This window comes from Antechinus flavipes, chromosome 5, assembly GCF_016432865.1.
Source record: "Antechinus flavipes isolate AdamAnt ecotype Samford, QLD, Australia chromosome 5, AdamAnt_v2, whole genome shotgun sequence".
NCBI lineage: Eukaryota > Metazoa > Chordata > Mammalia > Dasyuromorphia > Dasyuridae > Antechinus > Antechinus flavipes.
Window position 1 is genome coordinate 187,194,368 of NC_067402.1, and position 19,847 is coordinate 187,214,214.

Here is a 19,847-nt window from a genome sequence, read left to right on the forward strand (position 1 = left end):
GTAGATAATGAAAACACTATGATTTTGTTTTTACAGATGAAGAAATTGAGACTCAGGCAGGTTAAATGTCAGAATTGTATCTTCAAATTCCATACTTCATTCATTTTTTACACTCAGTTCCTGGACCTGGAGTATTTTCCTTTAGAAGAATACTCTGTTAAGCAGAGAACTTTTATATTCTAAGAAAATCATGGTAGATTAGGGTGCAAAATTCAAAGGACAATGCCTCCTTTAATAGGGCAAGCTTTTGAAGCAGATCCCTAAGTGAAACCAAGATGCTACAAATAGTTCAGAAGATAATTATTAATCACTTCCCAGGAGATTTCACAGTCTTTCTCAACCAATTATGAATTTCCTCTCTTGGTCAAGTCCAATCCGATTGGCTTAAATAGAGCAAGGTCTCCCTTCTCAGGTAAACAACCCACTACTAAAAGTTCTGAAGAGGGAGGTTTGGGCTCATCAAGGGAGATGACCTAGTGTTTGGAGGCCCCGAAACAGTCTGAAGAGCCTGAGACTCAACATTCCCAGAAGGATGATTGTTAAGACTTTAAATGTACCTTGGGGACAAAATGAGTAGTAGGCAAACAGCTCAAGTCAGCTGAGGAGAATGACTGAAAGAGACAAACAAGGTTTTCCCTCTGATCTTCTGTCTTTGTTGATGCTAAATGACAGGTAGTTCAGTACAATTCAAGAAATCTCTCTTAAACCCAGGTCTAGTCCTCTGATTCCCTATATATATTGGCTGGGGCAGGCGGGGGGGGGGAGGGAGAGGAAGGAGAGGAGGAACAAGGTAAGAGGCAGAGAGAAGAGAATCAGTATTTATTAAGTACTTGCTATGTACCAGGCTAAACTATTTTGAAAATATTATCTCATTTGATCCTTATAACAATCCTGAGAGATAGGTGCTATTATTATTCCCATTTCATAGTTGAGGAAACTGAGGCAGGCAGAAGTTAAGAATTTGCTACAGATCACACAGTAGTAAATGTCTGAGGCTGGATTTGAACTCTCTTCTTCCTGACAAAACTGCAAACATAAATAAATACAATACACATTAATGTGAAGAGGAAGAGAAAATATATTAACAATGGGGGAATCAAATGTAGCTTCAAGGAAGAAGCTTCTACAAAGAGCTAATCCCTGAAGGAAAAGAAAAATTCATAGAGGCAGAATTAAAGGGGCAGTACATGACAGATATGTACCACATCCCAAGTGATGCAGGAAATTGGGAGATAAAGTATTAAGATTAAGGAAAAACTAGCAATAGTCAAATTTGGCTGACTGTAGGATACATAAAGGAGAATAATATAAAATTGGGCTAGAGAGGGAGGTTGGAGGCAGATTAGGGAAGGCTATAATGTGAATGCCAGGCCAAAGAATTGTTTTTTTTATCCTTAAGGCAACAGGGAACTATTGAAGGTTTTTAAGCAGTTGAGTGGTAGGATCAAGCTCATACTTAAATAAGATTATTTTGGCAGCTATGTAGAGAAAACAGATAGTAGAGAGAAAAATCTAGAAGAATAAAGAAGAATTAGAAGATTATCACAATATTCCAAATGGATGAAAGCCTAAATTGGAATGACAGTCACGTGAATGGTAAGAGGGAAACAATAAAGAAGAATTAGAAGATTATCACAATATTCCAAATGGATTAAAGCCTAAATTGGAATGACAGCCACGTGAATGGTAAGAGGGAAACAATGAAATTTGCCCTAGATACTGGAATTCTTAACTGAGATTCTAAGAAGATTCTTTCCTCTCCAACTTCTTCTTCCTTTCCCTCTCCATTCTCCTGTCTTTTTCCTCTCTCCTTCCCAGTCCTCCTGCACCATATGGCACTCAGTGCCCCAGACTCAGAAGGTAGGCTAGTATCATTAGGAATACATCTAAGCAACATTATGAGTTAATAAGCTTTCCCAGACTCACATGGGAATCTAGCCACCATTTGTAGCATTGTTTCTATTAGAAAACGCATCCCGGGGTGGAGCCAAGATGGGGGAGAAGGCACACGCAACTTTCTAAGCTCCTCTCATTCCCCTCACAACCAACTATTGAATTCAGCCTCAAAAATAGCTCTTCACTGCTAAAATTCATGAAGATTAGAAGCACTACAACTTACCAGCAAAAGATAATCTGGAAGATCGCCAGGAAAGGTTTGTCCTGAGGGGCCAGAAACAGCCTAGTGCAGGCAGCGATAGACTAGCATCCTGAGCAGACCAGGGGCAGGGGGTAATCTCTGTGGCTAGAGAAATTATAGAGATGACTCTGCTATAGGCTAACTGCCCTCCCTTGATTACAAAGCAATAAACTGGCAGAGAAATTAAAGCCTAAAATAGAGGGTACTTTAAAAAATGCCAGAACCTAACAAGGTCTGGCTGTGACCATTCAAACCCGGAAGTGACTCTGGCAGGCCATAACACAGCCCTGCAGCCACATCCTGCAGTTTGGGGCTTTTGCAGGGCAGTTACAAATCTGTACGGCAAGGGGGCACAGCCTGCGCAGCCTTACTAATCTGCACAGGGTGCAGCTCGGCCTTGGGCAACAGAACTTCCCCAGCAGACTGTGCTTCTGGGGCAGAGACACATCTGGCCCCAGGGCGGGCTTTGGTTTGAGGTAGTAAAATTCTCACTGCTCAGCGACTAGTCCCAGGGCAGTTATTAACTCACACAGCATGGTTCTTTGCAGGGCACTTTCCCAGCTCAGCCCTGCAGGCCTAAGTCACTTCTGGGTGGGTAACTCTTTCCCAGAGCACTCCAGTACCTCACTGCTTTTTGTAGCCACCTGGCAGGACAGCTACTTGTCCATACACCTATCACTGCTCTGCAGAAGAAGCTGGTAACCTCCTGGCTCTGAAGGCAGACCCTACAGGTTTTAACAAAATGAGTAAAAAAATCAAAAGGACATTGATAGTTTCTATACAGAAAGAGAACAGTTTTTCAACCCTGAAGAGACTAATAGCAGACAGTCTCCAGACGATTGTTGGTCTCCAATACAAAAGGCTGTCCTAGAAGAGACTATTAAAAACCTTAAAAGAGAACTAGAAGAAAAATGGGGAAAGGAAAGAGAAGCTATGCAAGAGAGCAACAACTTCCTGAAATGTGAATTGGAAAAGTTAAAAAACTCCCAAGAAGTGCAGGGAAACAGAATTTGTGAATTGAAAAAAGAAAATAACTCACTAAAAAAAAAATTTAGTGAAATGGAAAAAAATTCCATAGAGCAAAACAACTCATTTAAAAACTCAATTGAGCATATACAAAAAGAAGTAAAAAAAAAAAAAGCTAATAACTCACTAAAAATCAGAACTGAACAAATAGAAATGACTGATTCATTGAGACATCAAGAATCAGTCAAGCAAAACCAAAAAAAAAAAAAAAAAAGACTAGAAAAAAATGTCAAATATTTACTTGGAAAAATAACAGACCTGGAAAATAAATCTAGGAGAGATAACCTGAGGATCATTGGGCTACCCAAAAATTATGATGAAAAAAATAGCCTAGATACTATTTTACAGAAAATCATCAAAGAGAACTGCCTGGAAGTAATAGAACTGGAAGGTAAAATAGACATTGAAAGAATTCATCAAACACCTTCTGAAAAAGACCCTAAAATAAAGACTCCAAGTAATATTGTGGCCAAATTTCAGAATTTTCAGACTAAAGAAAAAATATTACAAGTAGCCAGGAAAAAACAATTTAAATACCAAGGTGCCATAATAAGGATTACACAAGATCTGGCTGCCTCAACATTAAAGAATCAAAGGGCCTGGAATCTGATATTCCGAAAGGCAAAAGAACTTGGAATGCAGCCAAGAATAAACTACTCAGCTAAACTGAGCATTTTTTTCCATGTAAAAAGATGGACATTTAATGAAACAGAGGAATTCCATTTGTTTATAAGGAAAAAACCAGACTTTAACAAAACATTTTATCTCCAACAACAGGACTCAAGAGAAGTAGAAAAAGGTAAAAGGAATTCTTGAGAACTGTATTTCTGTTGTGGATATACATAAAAATCACATGTATAATTTGATTTTACTGATTTGACATAAAAAAGAGAAGTAGAAATGGAAAGGGGATAGTGTCAGAAAAAAAGGGAAAAGGGGAGATAAAAAAAAGGGAAACTACATGCAACAATGAGGCAAAGGAAACATATCATATCTGAGGGAACTTAGAGAGGGGGTGGAACATTGTGTGAATCCTACTCTCATCAGAGTTGTCTCAAAGAGGAAACAATTGACATATTTGTTTTACAGAGAATTTTCTCTCACCTCATTAAAAAGTGGGAGAGGAGAAGGGAAAAGGAAAAAGAGTAAAAAGGGAAGAGTACAAAAAAGGGGAAGGGATTCAAAGGAAGGAGGGAGGGATCCTAAAGAGGAAGGGCTGCATGATGCAAGTGGGACCAATAATACTAGGGAAGGGGAAAAGAGGGGCAAGAAAAAGAAAAGCATAATCTGGGGATATTAGGATGGCAGGAAATACAGAATTAGTCATCTTAACCATAAATGTGAATGGGATGAACTATCCCATAAAGAGGAGGCAGATAGCAGACTGGATCAAAAGTCAGAACCCTACAATATGTTGTTTATAGGAAACACATTTAAAACAGGGAGATATATACAGAGTAAAGGTAAAAGGCTGGAGCAGAATCTATTATGCTTCAGGTGAAATCAAAAAAGCAGAGGTAGCCATCCTTATCTCAGATCAAGCAAAAGCAAAAATTGATCTAATTAAAAGAGATAAGGAAGGAAACTATATCTTGCTAAAGGGTACTATAGACAATGAAGCAATATCAATATTAAACATATATGCACCAAATGGTATAGCATCTAACTTCCTAAAGGAGAAATTAGGAGAGTTGCGAGAAGAAAGAGACAACAAAACTATAATAGTGGGAGATCTCAATCTTGCACTCTCAGATTTAAATAAATCAAATCACAAAAAAAAAAAATAAGAAAGAAATTAAAGAGGTAAATAGAATATTAGAAAAATTAGGTATGATAGATATCTGGAGAAAACTGAATGGTGACAGAAAGGAGTATACTTTCTACTCAGCAGTTCATGGAACCTACACAAAAATTGACCATATATTAGGACATAAAGACCTCCAAATTAAATGTAGAAAGGCAGAAATAGTAAATACTTACTTTTCAGATCATGATGCAATAAAAACTACATTTAACAAAAAGTTAGATATAAGTAGACCAAAAAGTAATTGGAAACTAAATAATCTCATCTTAAAGAATGATTGGGTGAAACAGCAAATTATAGACACAATTAATAATTTCACTCAAGATAATGATAACGATGAGACATCATACCAAAATTTGTGGGATGCAGCCAAAGTGGTGATAAGGAGAAATTTTATATCCTTAGAGGCTTACTTGAATAAAATAGAGAAAGAGAAGATCCATGAATTGGGCTTGCAACTTAAAAAGCTAGAAAAAGACCAAATTAAAACCCCCCAATCAATTACTAAACTTGAAATTTTAAAAGTAAAAGGAGAAATTAATAATATTGAAAGTAAAAAACTATTGAACTAATAAATAAAATTAAGAGTTGGTTTTATGAAAAAAACAATAAAATTGATAAACCTTTGGTAAATTTGATTAGAAAAAGGAGAGAGGAAAATCAAATTAGTAGTCTTAAAAATGAAAAGGGAGAACTTTCCACCAATGAAAAGGAAATTAAAGAAATGATAAGGGGTTACTTTGCCCAACTTTTTACCAATAAATTTGATAACCTAAGCGAAATGGATGACTACCTCCAAAAATATAGGCTTCCCAGATTAATAGAGGAGGAAGTAAATTGCTTAAATAATCCCATTTCAGAAAAAGAAATAGAACAAGCTATTAATCAACTCCCTATAAAAAATCCCCAGGACCAAATGGACTTACATGTGAATTCTACCAAACATTCAAAGAACAATTAGCCCCAATGCTTATAAATTATTTGAAAAAATAGAGAATGAAGGAGTCCTAACAAATTCCTTTTATGACACAGACATGGTACTGATACCTAAACCAGGTTGGTTGAAAACAGAGAAAGAAAATTATAGACCAATCTCCCTAATAAATATTGATGCTAAAATCTTAAATGAGATATTAGCAAAAAGACTACAGAAAATCATCCCCAGGATAATACACCATGATCAAACAGGATTTATACCAGGAATGCAGGGCTGGTTGATATTAGGAAAACTATCAGTATAATTGGCCATATTAATAACTAAATTAACAAAAATCATATGATCATCTCAATAGATGCAGAAAAAGCTTTTGATAAATTCCAACATCCATTCTTATTAAAAAACACTTAAGAGTATAGGAATAAATGGATTTTTCCTTAAAATAATCAGTAGCATCTATTTAAAACCATCAGTAAGCATCATATGTAATGGGGACAAATTGCAACCATTCCCAATAAGATCAGGAGTGAAACAAGATAGCCCACTATCACCATTACTATTTAATATTGTATTAGAACTGCTAGCTTTGGCAATAAGAATTGAGAAAAAGATTAAAGGAATAAGAATAGGCAATGAGGAAACCAAATTATCACTCTTTGCTGATGATATGATGGTATACTTAGAGAACCCCAGAAATTCTACTAAAAAGTTATTAGAAACAATCCACACCTTTAGCAAAGTTGCAGGATACAAAATAAACCCACATAAGTCATCAGCATTCTTATATATCACTAACAAAACCCAACAGTTAGAGTTACAAAGAGAAACTCCATTTAAAGTAACTACTGATTGTATAAAATATTTAGGAATTTATCCGCCAAGGGAAAATCAGAAACTTGATGAGCAAAACTACAAAACACTTTCCACACAAATTGTCTGATTTAACCAACTGGAAAAATATTAAATGCTCTTGGATTGGGCGAGCAAATATAATAAAGATGACAATACTACCTAAACTAATCTATTTGTTTAGCACTATACCAATCAGACTCCCAAAAAACTATTTTAATGACCTAAAAAAAAATAACAACAAAGTTCATATGGAAAAACAAAAGGTCAAGAATTTAAGGGAATTAATGAAAAAAAAAATCAAATGAAGGTGGCCTAGCTGTACCAGATCTAAAATTATATTATAAAGCAGCAGTTACTAAAACCATCTGGTATTGGCTAAGAAATAGATTAGTGGATCAGTGGAAAAGGCTAGGCTCACAAGACAGAATAGTCAATTATAGCAATCTAGTGTTTGACAAACCCAAAGCCCCTAACTTCTGGGAAAAGAATTCATTATTTGATAAAAACTGCTGGGATAATTGGAAATTAGTATGGCAGAAATTAGGCATGGACCCACACTTAACACCATATACCAAGATAAGATCAAAATGGGTCTATGACCTAGGCATAAAGAACGAGATTATAAATAAATTAGAGGAACATAGAATAGTTTATCTCTCAGACTTGTGGAGGAGAAAGAAATTTGTGACCAAAGATGAACTAGAGACCATTACTGATCACAGAATAGAAAATTTCGATTACATCAAATTAAAAAGCCTTTGTACAAATAAAACTAATGCAAACAAGATTAGAAGGGAAGCAACAAACTGGGAAAACATTTTCACAGTTAAAGGTTCTGATAAAGGCCTCATTTCCAAAATATATAGAGAACTGACTCAAATTTATAAGAAATCAAGCCATTCTCCAATTGATAAATGGTCAAAGGATATGAACAGACAATTTTCAGAGGATGAGATTGAAACTATTACCACTCATATGAAAGAGTGTTCCAAATCATTATTGATCAGAGAAATGCAAATTAAGACAACTCTGAGATACCACTACACACCTGTCAGATTGGCTAAGATGACAGGAAAAAATAATGATGAATGTTGGAGGGGATGCGGGAAAACTGGGACACTAATGCATTGTTGGTGGAGTTGTGAACGAATCCAACCATTCTGGAGAGCAATCTGGAATTATGCCCAAAAAATTATCAAAATGTGCATATCCTTTGATCCAGCAGTGTTTCTATTGGGCTTATATCCCAAAGAGATACTAAAGAAGGGAAAGGGACCTGTATGTGCCAAAATGTTTGTGGCAGCCCTGTTTGTAGTGGCTAGAAGCTAGAAAATGAATGGATGCCCATCATTTGGAGAATGGTTAAGTAAATTGTGGTATATGAATGTTATGGAATATTATTGTTCTGTAAGAAATGACTAGCAGAATGAATACAGAGAGGCTTGGAGAGACCTACATGAACTGATGATAAGTGAAATGAGCAGAACCAGGAGATCATTATACACTTCGACAACGATATTGTATGAGGACATATTTTGATGGAAGTGGATTTCTTTGACAAAGAGACCTGAGTTTCAATTGATAAATGACGGACAAAAGCAGCTACACCCAAAGAAAGAACACTGGGAAACGAATGTGAACTATCTGCATTTTTGTTTTTCTTCCCGGATTATTTATACCTTCTGAATCCAATTCTCCCTACGCAACAAGAGAACTGTTCGGTTCTGCAAACATATATTGTATCTAGGATATACTGCAACATATCCAACATATAAAGGACTGCTTGCCATCTAGGGGAAGGGTGGAGGGAGGGAGGGGAAAAAAAATCGGAACAGAAATGAGTGTCAATATAATGTAATTATTAAATAAAAAATTAAAAAAAAAAAAAACTACTGATTGTATAAAATATTTAGGAATTTATCCGCCAAGGGAAAATCAGAAACTTGATGAGCAAAACTACAAAACACTTTCCACACAAATTGTCTGATTTAACCAACTGGAAAAATATTAAATGCTCTTGGATTGGGCGAGCAAATATAATAAAGATGACAATACTACCTAAACTAATCTATTTGTTTAGTGCTATACCAATCAGACTCCCAAAAAACTATTTTAATGACCTAAAAAAAATAACAACAAAGTTCATATGGAAAAACAAAAGGTCAAGAATTTAAGGGAATTAATGAAAAAAAAAATCAAATGAAGGTGGCCTAGCTGTACCAGATCTAAAATTATATTATAAAGCAGCAGTTACTAAAACCATCTGGTATTGGCTAAGAAATAGACTAGTTGATCAATGGAATAAGTTAGGTTCAAAGGACAAAACAGCCAATAACTTTAATAATCTAGTTTTGACAAACCCAAAGACCTCAGTTTTGGGGATAAGAACACATTATTTGATTGCTGGGAAAATTGGAAATTAATATGCAGAAACTAGGCATTGACCCACACTTAACACTGTACACCAAAATAAGGTCAAAATGGGTTCATGACCTAGGCATAAAAAATGAGATTATAAATAAATTGGAAGATCATAGCATAAGTTTACCTCTCAGACCTGTGGGAGAGGAAGGAATTTATGACCAAAGAAAAACTAGAGATCACTATTGACTACAAAATAGAAAATTTTGATTATATCAAATTGAAACAAAACTAATACAGACAAGATTAGAAGGGAAACAATAAACTGGGAAAACATTTTTACAGTCAAAGGTTCTGATAAAGGCCTCATTTCTAAAATATATAGAGAATTGACTCTAATTTATAAGAAATCAAACCATTCTCCAATTGATAAATGGTCAAAGGATATGAACAGACAATTCTCAGATGAAGAAATTGAAACTATTTCTAGCCATGTAAAAATATGCTCCAAATCATTATTAATCAGAGAAATGCAAATTAAGACAACTCTGAGATACCACTACACACCTGTCAGATTGGCTAGAATGACAGGGAAAGATAATGTGGAATCTTAGAGGGGATGTGGGAAAAAAGGGACACTGATAAATTGTTGATGGAATTGTGAACACATCTAACCATTCTGGAGAGCAATTTGGAACTATGCTCAAAAAGTTATCAAACTGTGCATACCTTTTGATCCAGCAGTGTTTCTCCTGGGTTTTTACCCAAAGAGATACTAAAGAAGGGAAAGGGACCTGTATGTGCCAAAATGTTTGTGGCAGCCCTGTTTGTAGTGGCTAGAAGCTAGAAAATGAATGGATGCCCATCATTTGGAGAATGGTTAAGTAAATTGTGGTATATGAATGTTATGGAATATTATTGTTCTGTAAGAAATGACTAGCAGAATGAATACAGAGAGGATTGTCAAGACTTACATGAACTGATGCTAAGTGAAATGAGCAGAACCAGGAGATCATTATATACTTCAACAACGAGGATGTATTCTCATGGAAGTGTATTTCTTCAACAGAGATCTAACTCAGTTTCAATTGATCAATGATAGACAGAAGCAGCTATACCCAAAGAAAGAACACTGGGAAATGAATGTAAACTGCTTGCATTTTTATTTTTCTTCCTGCGTTATTTCTACCTTCTGAATCCAATTCTCCCTGTGCAACAAGAGAACTGTTCGGTTCTGCAAACATATACTGTATCTAGGATATACTGTAACCTATTTAACATGTATAGGACTACTTGCCATCTGGGGGACAGGTGGAGGGAGGGAGGGGAAAAATCAGAACAGAAGTGAGTGCAAGGGATAATGTTGTAAAAAATTACTCTGGCATGGGTTCTGTCAATAAAAAGTTATTAAATTTTTAAAAAAAGAAAAAAGAAAACACATCCCAAGTTTTAGCAAATAACTTACAAAACAAATTGCAAAACAATCTGTTCATACCTGGGATTTTTAGCTTAGATGATTGGTTTATAATCAAATCAAAATATTTCAAGAAATCCTTAGTTCAGGACATCAGTTTGCTCCAAAGACACTGAAAGGCTATTATTAAATAAGTAACTCAGAAAGAGGAGGACAACTGGGTGGTACAGTTGTGGTACAGAGTGCCAGGCCTATAGTCAAAAAGACTCATCTTTTTGTGCTCAAATCTGGCCTCAGATACTCGGGGTCCTGGGTAGCTCAATTAACTTGTTTGCTTCAGATTCCTCATCTGTAAAATGAGCTGGAGAAGGAAATGGCAAACAGCTCCAGTATCTTTGCTAAGAAAATACCAAATGAGGGGCACCTAGTTGGTGCAGTGGTTGGAGCACCAGCCCTGAAGTCAGGGAACCTGAGTTCAAATTTGACCTCAGGCACTTAACATTTTCTGGCTGTGTGACCCTGGGCAAGTCACTTAATCCCAATTGCCTCAGGGAAAAAAACCACCAAATGGGGTCACAACGAGTTGGATTTAATTGAAACAATTGAATAACAACAACAATAAAAAAAAAAAACTAAAAAAGAAATAAGCATTTATTAAGTGCCTATTGTGTGGCAGCTACTAACCTACATAAGACCTTTCTTGCTAATGCTTCTTGGACCATACATTTGTCTACAGAGATTGGGTGAAGATGGAGATGAGTTATAGAGAGATTCAGTAAGGAATATTTTTTCTTCTCATTCTTGCTGACAAGCTTCATTCACAATCCCTGAAGGAAGGATTCTAAACTACTATTGAGTTGATTATCCACTTTGGACTGTGTAACATGGGTCTATCGACCTCAAGGACTCCCTAAATGTTGTTTAAAAATTAGAAAAATCAAGAACATTAGATCTAGAAAGGAATGTGATGATTACTTAGTCCACATTGTACAGGTAAATAGAAGTACTATAATTGTGGGAGAAAAATATACAATTGGAAATCAGTCCATGATCATGGATAGGAGATGCTTAAAAGCAAAATTCTGACATGAAAAGAAACAATTCCAACAAAGGAGAAAAATTGACTTTGTATGAAAAGGCACGTGGAAACTTACTTATGGATTTGAAAAATAAATGTACAGATGATAGAGGCAAGGTCAGGTAAGGGAAGATTAAAAATAAGAGAAGAACATAGTTTTGCAAAAGTATGACAGGAATGCATAAGTTCAAAATGAACTGAGGCTATGGGGGAAGCTATCAACAACAAAAAAGATTTGTCTTAGATATTTTAGGAGAAAAAGGAGGATCAAAGAAAAGAAAAATGAAGTTTGACAAGAAGAGAGAAGAGAAGGTTGTTCAATTCTTGTACTTTTTCTGTTTTCTCTGCAAAAGAAAATGGCCTTCCCATTAGAAGTTAGAGAACAAAAATGATTAACAGGAAGCTGATATCAAAGGTAAACATGGAAACAGTAAGAGAACACTGAGATGCCTTTGATAAAAAAAGAACTACATGCCCAAGTACTGAAAGACTTGGCAGATGTGAGATTACTAAATCACTTTCAGTAATATTTGAATGATCACAGAAAACATAATAGTTACCACAAGAAAAACAAATGTTGTCCTGACTTCCATAAGGGGGGAATTAAGATCTACAAACTAGAGGGCCATGAGTCTGACTTTAATTCATGGGAAATTTTGAGAAAGGATCACTAAAAAGATAATTGGTAAATATCTAAAAAGGGAAGTAATGATTACAAAGAGCTATTATGCCTTCATCATGAACAACGATCATATCAGACTATCCTCACTTGCTTTTTTCATGAGGGTACTAAGCCAGTTGATGAGAGGAGTGCTTTGGATGTGTTTTGCCTAGATTTCTGCAAAACTTTTGATAAAGAAGTTCCTCCTATTCTCATGGAAAAGATGGATAGACATGAATTAGATAAGACAATCATATAAATTCATTAGAGAATGGAGGGCCTGACTCAAAGAGTAGTTTAGTTATTAATGATTTTCAGTGTCAATATGTGGCAGAAGAGTTACCCAGGGATCTGTCCTTGGCCTTGTACTTTTTAATATAGCCAACATAGTAGATGACTAAAACAGGATTCAAAAGGATATTGACAGGCTAGAGCATTGGACTGAATGAACCCAGATGAAATTCTTTAGAGATAAATGCAAAGTAAAAAATTAAGTCCACAAATATAAGATGGGAAAGATGTGGTCAGACATCAATTATTCTGAGAAGCATTTTGGTGATTTAGTGTACTGCATCTGCATAGGAGTCAGTCGTGTGAAGTTGTGAGCCAAAAAAGCAAATTCAACTATGGGCTACAATAAGAGGTCCAAAACTTTCAGGAATAAGGAGGCAATAGTCACATGGCTCTCATCAGACTTCATTCAGAGTATAGTGAACACCACAGTTTAAGGTCACTGACAAACTGAAGTGTGTCCCTAAAGAGCAGAGAAACCAGCATAAAAAAGGCCTTGAGTCCACAATATATTATAGTAGGTTGGAGGAACTTGCTAAGTTCAGTATAAAGAAGATAAGTCTCTAAAGGGACAGCATAGGTGTCTTTGAGTATTGGGCTGTCAGAGGAGCATTAGACTTTTGTTACATGGCCTTAAAGGGCAGAGCCAGGATCAAAGGATAAAATTTATAAAGAAATAAATTTATATTTGGTTAGGAAAGACTTCCTGCCAGGGCTGCCTAAAAGGGAAAGGGATATGGGGTACTTCAAAAGATGATGGCTTCCCCCTCATTAAACGTCTCCAAGTATGTATACATGCAGAGGATATTATAATGGAATCTTTTCTCATGTACAGGTTAGACTCGATGGTCATTAAAATGCTTTCCATTGCTCAGATACTATATAAATAAAATCACAAACAAAAATGTAATTGTAGGACAAAAATAAAAGACAGTGACATTAAGAAACTTCCAATCTATTGGGAAAAGTGTTCTAAAATATATAAGAATAAGCAAAATAAATACAAAGCAATTATAAGAAAGGCACTATAAGTTGGAGGAAAGAGAGGATCAGGTAAGGCCTCAGGTAGAAGGTGGTACCTGAGGAGAGATTCTAGGAGGCAGATATAAGGAGGATTATGTTCCAGACATGTGAAAAATCATGGGTATAGGAGATGAGATATTGTATGAGAAAGACAACAAGAAGGCATTAGAGGACAGCTTTGTCCAACATAATTCTACATATGAAAGCAGGATAAAATGAATGCAAAGAGTGCCTTTCAAGGGAAATGGAATTCCCCACATGAACTATTTGCAGCCTGAAAATAAAAGTACAGTTTCCAACCTAAGACTTGATGATGGGGCTTAGAAATGATGAAAAGGAGCTGAGAAGAAGTTTGTTTTGTTATTTAGTAGTGTTGGTCATGTACAATTCCTAATGACTCCATTTGGAGTTTTCTTGGGAGAGATACTAGAGTAGCCTGCCATTTCCTTCTCAGCTCATTTTACAGATGAGGAAAATGAGATAAACAGGATTAAGTTTGCCCAGGATCACATAGCTAGTAAGTGTCTGAAGCCATTTGAATTTACTTCTTCCTGCTTCCAGATCTAGCACTCTATCCACTGAGCTGCCTAAGTGAATAGATCAAGTTAATTGATCTAACTGTATGTTTCAGGATCCAGGACTTATTAGCAGGAGCTGGCTAGAGCTACATCCTTCTTCTCAGCTTGTGACTTCCTTGGGTCCCTGCCATGCACTAGCAGCAGGCTCCTGCTAAGCCTAGGAACTGGGACATAATTCGCTCCAAAAAAGGCAATGCTATGTCCTAGCATTTATCAGCAATAAGATTTGATAAGAGAAAGTTAAGGATGAATCAAGGGTACAAGCAAAGAGATTGGTGGGCAGAGGAAATTTAATGGAAGAGAACAGGCTGACGCCAGGAAAGAAGCCAGCTGCGTAACCTTGTCTGCAGTTCCCACATGTTCCCATTCTGTGGAAGTATTCTGGGGCTTTGTGGTAAAGAATGAGTTTCTTTTGTATGTTTTTAAATAATCAAATGAGTGCAGCACTTATCTCCCTGCACAGCCCTGACCACATCTCTGACAGCTAGGCAAAGAAGGCTAACGTGGGGTTTTCCCTACCAAGGTTCCCTTGTGATATTTAATTCAGCTTCAGAAACTCATTTCCTTCTTTTTCCTTCACTTCATAAGACTATAGAACAGGAATTTAAAAATCATCTGGGAGCAGCCAGATGTTTCAGTGGATAGAATGCCAGCCCTGAAGTCAGAAGGACATGAGTTCAAATACAGCCTCAGATACTTAACATTTCTTTGCTGTGTGACCCTGGGCAATTCAGTTAATCCAATTGCCTTGCATACAAAAATAATTAATTTTTAAAAATTTAATTTAGATCATCTGGCACATCCCTCTCATTTAATAGTTATGTAAAGCACAGAGAGGTAGAATAATTTGCCTCTAAATCACAGAGGCAGTAACAGAGTTAGGGTCCAAACTAATATTTTTATGCCAAATCCAAATTGTACATTCCACACTCAAGTCTTCCCTCTTCCATCTCTCACTTCCATAGATATTACTTCTAGACAGTTTTTAGAATGACTATGTTAAGAATGATACACTAATAGACTCTTAGTGGGGCTGCAAAGGTTTCCGGTGGAGATCCAACATTTCTGGAAACAATTCGTAACTCTGATCCCCAAAATCACTGTACCCCTTAAACAAGAAATGTTAATACTCCAAAGAGATTGGAAAAAGAAAAAAAGACTCATATACCCAAAAATATTTATAGCAATATTTATAGCAATTAAGGGAATTCCGATCAATAGAAGAATGACTAAATTTTGTTATATTATTCTGAATTGTGTTCAAATTATGCTATATGAATATAACAGATTCTAATGCACCCCCTCAAAAAAAACCATATGAATTCAGAGAAACTGAGGCAACTTACATGAAGTAACATAAAGAAAACTGAGCAAAACTTGGAAAACAATTTATGCAATGACTACATCATTGTAAAGGAAATCAGCTTTGAAAGGCTTAAGAACTATACCTATGCAATCACCAAATGGAACTCCAGCAGAATGATGATGACTAGCTTTCCAACTCTTAGCAGAAAAGTGATGAATTTGAGATACAGAATGAGACATACATTTTCAGACATGGTCAATGTGAGGATTTGTTTTGCTTAAGTATGCTTATTTGTCGTAGGGAGGATTTTTTTATGGGAAAGAAGAGTAGGGGAATAGTAACAGTAATGCCAAAAAATGATTTAAAAAGGAAAGTAGAAGACAAATTTCAAAGTATATGAATAGACAATTTTCAGAAGAAGAAATTAAAACCATTTCTAGTCATATGAAAAAATGCTCTAAATCACTATTGATCAGAGAAATGCAAATTAGGACAACTCTTAGGTACCACTATATACATCTCAGATTGGCTAAAATGACAGGAAAAGATAATGAAGAATGTTGTAGGGGATGTGGGAAAACTAGGACACTGATACATTGTTGGTGAAATTGTGAACAGATCCAACCATTCTGGAGAGGGATTTGGAACTACACCCAAAGGGTTATCAAATTGTGCATACCTTTTGATCCAGCAGTGTTACTACTGGGCTTATATCCCAAAGAAATAAAAAATGTGCAAAAATGTTTGTGGCAGTCCTTTTTGGAATGGCAAGGAACTAGAAACTGAGTGGATGCCCATCAGTTGGAGAATGACTGAATAAGTTGTGGTATATGAATGTTATGGAATATTGTTGTTCTATAAGAAACAAATCAGCAGGGTGATTTCAGAAAGGCCTGGAGAGTTTTAAATGAACTGAGGCTAAGTGAAGTGAGTAGCAAGAGAACATTGTACATGACAACAACAAGAATATGTGATGATCAATTCTGATGGACGTGGCTCTTTTCAACAATGGGGTGATTCAGGCCAGTTCCAATAGTCTTGTGATGGAGAGAGCCATTTACATCCAGAGAGACAACTGTGGGAACTGACTATGCATCACAACATAGCATTCTCACTTTTTTATTGTTGTTTGCTTGCTTTTTGTTTTCTTTCTCATTTTGTTTCCTTTTTGATCTGATTTTTCTTGTGCAGCATGATGATTGTGAAAATATGTATAGAAGAATTGCACTTGTTTAAACATACATTGGATTACTTGCCATCTAGGGGAGGGAGTGGAGAAAGGGAAGGAGGAAAAAAATTGAAATATAAGGTTTTCCAAAGGTGAATGTTGAAAACTATCTATGCATATGTTTTAAAAATAAAAAGTCTTATTAAAAAGGAAAATAGAGTCAATAGAACATTTTTAAAATACACAGAAGAAAGTAAAAGGAAGTTTTGAAAAGGCATATGTTCAAGCAGGTCACACTTTGGAATTACTATAGTATAACTATTTTTAAGCTATAAGCAATAGAGATTTATGATTTTATATGTAATCCCCTTTTCCTAGTCTTTATATTTGGAAATGTTCATGTTTCTTTATGTTTGTTAAGTTCAAAATAATAGAAAAGAAAATCTAATTTAAGAAATAGAATAAATCTTTTTAAGGTACTTAGCTGATACAAGGGAGCCTGTAGTTGTAGAATTATAGAAATGGATTTTTAGAGCTGAAAAAGAGCTCAAAGATCACTAATTCTATTCCCTCATTTTTAAAAAGGTACAACAAGAACTTAGTAAAGAAATCTGACTAGTCCATGACGAGATAATAATCAGCACTTTTTTTGGCTAAAATGACAGGAAAAGATAATGAAGAATGTTGTAGGGGATGTGGGAAAACTAGGACACTGATACATTGTTGGTGAAATTGTGAACAGATCCAACCATTCTGGAGAGGGATTTGGAACTACACCCAAAGGGTTATCAAATTGTGCATACCTTTTGATCCAGCAGTGTTACTACTGGGCTTATATCCCAAAGAAATAAAAAATGTGCAAAAATGTTTGTGGCAGTCCTTTTTGGAATGGCAAGGAACTAGAAACTGAGTGGATGCCCATCAGTTGGAGAATGACTGAATAAGTTGTGGTATATGAATGTTATGGAATATTGTTGTTCTATAAGAAACAAATCAGCAGGGTGATTTCAGAAAGGCCTGGAGAGTTTTAAATGAACTGAGGCTAAGTGAAGTGAGTAGCAAGAGAACATTGTACATGACAACAACAAGAATATGTGATGATCAATTCTGATGGACGTGGCTCTTTTCAACAATGGGGTGATTCAGGCCAGTTCCAATAGTCTTGTGATGGAGAGAGCCATTTACATCCAGAGAGACAACTGTGGGAACTGACTATGCATCACAACATAGCATTCTCACTTTTTTATTGTTGTTTGCTTGCTTTTTGTTTTCTTTCTCATTTTGTTTCCTTTTTGATCTGATTTTTCTTGTGCAGCATGATGATTGTGAAAATATGTATAGAAGAATTGCACTTGTTTAAACATACATTGGATTACTTGCCATCTAGGGGAGGGAGTGGAGAAAGGGAAGGAGGAAAAAAATTGAAATATAAGGTTTTCCAAAGGTGAATGTTGAAAACTATCTATGCATATGTTTTAAAAATAAAAAGTCTTATTAAAAAGGAAAATAGAGTCAATAGAACATTTTTAAAATACACAGAAGAAAGTAAAAGGAAGTTTTGAAAAGGCATATGTTCAAGCAGGTCACACTTTGGAATTACTATAGTATAACTATTTTTAAGCTATAAGCAATAGAGATTTATGATTTTATATGTAATCCCCTTTTCCTAGTCTTTATATTTGGAAATGTTCATGTTTCTTTATGTTTGTTAAGTTCAAAATAATAGAAAAGAAAATCTAATTTAAGAAATAGAATAAATCTTTTTAAGGTACTTAGCTGATACAAGGGAGCCTGTAGTTGTAGAATTATAGAAATGGATTTTTAGAGCTGAAAAAGAGCTCAAAGATCACTAATTCTATTCCCTCATTTTTAAAAAGGTACAACAAGAACTTAGTAAAGAAATCTGACTAGTCCATGACGAGATAATAATCAGCACTTTTTTTGTCTAATATATTCAAGGAAAAAATTCCTATAAGACTCAAAGGAATGAGTTTTTAGTGGTAGAATTTCAGAGACCATGATAAGTACTTGTGGAGGCAATAAAGTTCTTGGGGTAGGGAGGGTGGAGGCTCATAAGGCAAAGGATTTCCTAGAGTTCTCAGATAATATATACTCAAAATGAAAATTTAACAATCTTCTCTTGAAAATCAGTATAAGCTCTTATGTCACAGTATGATTTTTGTACATCCCTGTATATATGTGTATCCATATGCACACATAATATATATGACATCAGTTTTGCAGATGAAAAAACACTTATTTATGTCAGCCCCATGATGGATAGCACCTACCGTCTCCATCTCCACGGAGGAGATATTGCATGTGCCACTTGGAAGAGAGACTCGCTTACACCCATGCTCTGCACTGCGCAAGGCCCAGGAGTTGGCAAAGTTGTAGGGGTCAGAAGTCAAGATGCCTATGGAACAAAGTTTGGAATAGAGAGGAGTTATCAGGTATCCCTGCCCCATTTCATTTCAATGTAACCCCTCCCCTTTATGTAAATTGGCTTCTAAGTCATCCTCTCATTCAACCATAAGCAATGCAGAATAAGACTTTGAGGGCAGAAATCCCTCCTTTATTTGGAATAATCTTTGTATTAGCTGCTTGAGGAGCACTTCAGGATGAAAGATTACTAAATTATGATGAAAATGACAATGATGGCAAAACAAGTAAGTTGTGGGGGGGAAGAAGATAGCAAAAGAGAAGGAGGAAAGGGAGAAGAGAAAGAGATAGAGAGATGTAGAGAGAGAGAGAGAAAGGAAGAAGGAGGAGAAGGAAGAGGAAGAGGAAGAGGAGGAGGAGGAGGGAGAAGAGTAACAGGAGGAAAAGAAAAGGAGAAGGGGAAGAAGAAGAAGACAAGAAGGAAGGAGGAGTAGGAGAACAAGAAGAACAATAGGGAAGAAAATTAGGAGAGTAGGAAAAGACAAATTTTAAAATGATGACAATGAGGAAAAACAAAGAGAAGAAAGATGAAGGGAAAGAAGGAAAGAAAGATAAAAGAAGGGAGATATATAGGAAGGGAGAGAAGTCTTTCACCAAGGTGCAAAGCAGTATGATTCTATGAAGTTTCCAGTTACCTTTCCTTTTCTGTTTCTATACATTATGTGTATAAGTCTCACTTGAGAAATATGCTGCCAGCTACCAGAGGTCTTAGTCACAGTATACACCAAAAGACTGAGTAATCATAATTCCTCATTCAACATCACAAGGT

The 19,847-nt window shown here is 35.8% G+C and overlaps 1 protein-coding gene across 1 annotated transcript in view; it reads right to left on the reverse strand.

Moving 5' to 3' along the window:
• VWF (von Willebrand factor) overlaps positions 1–19,847 on the reverse strand; it is a 208,319-nt gene that overhangs the window by 173,825 nt on the left and 14,647 nt on the right. Inside the window, exon 6 of the mRNA XM_051962919.1 lies at positions 18,928–19,052. Coding sequence (XP_051818879.1) covers positions 18,928–19,052 — 125 coding nt within the window. The remainder of the gene's footprint in view (positions 1–18,927; positions 19,053–19,847) is intronic.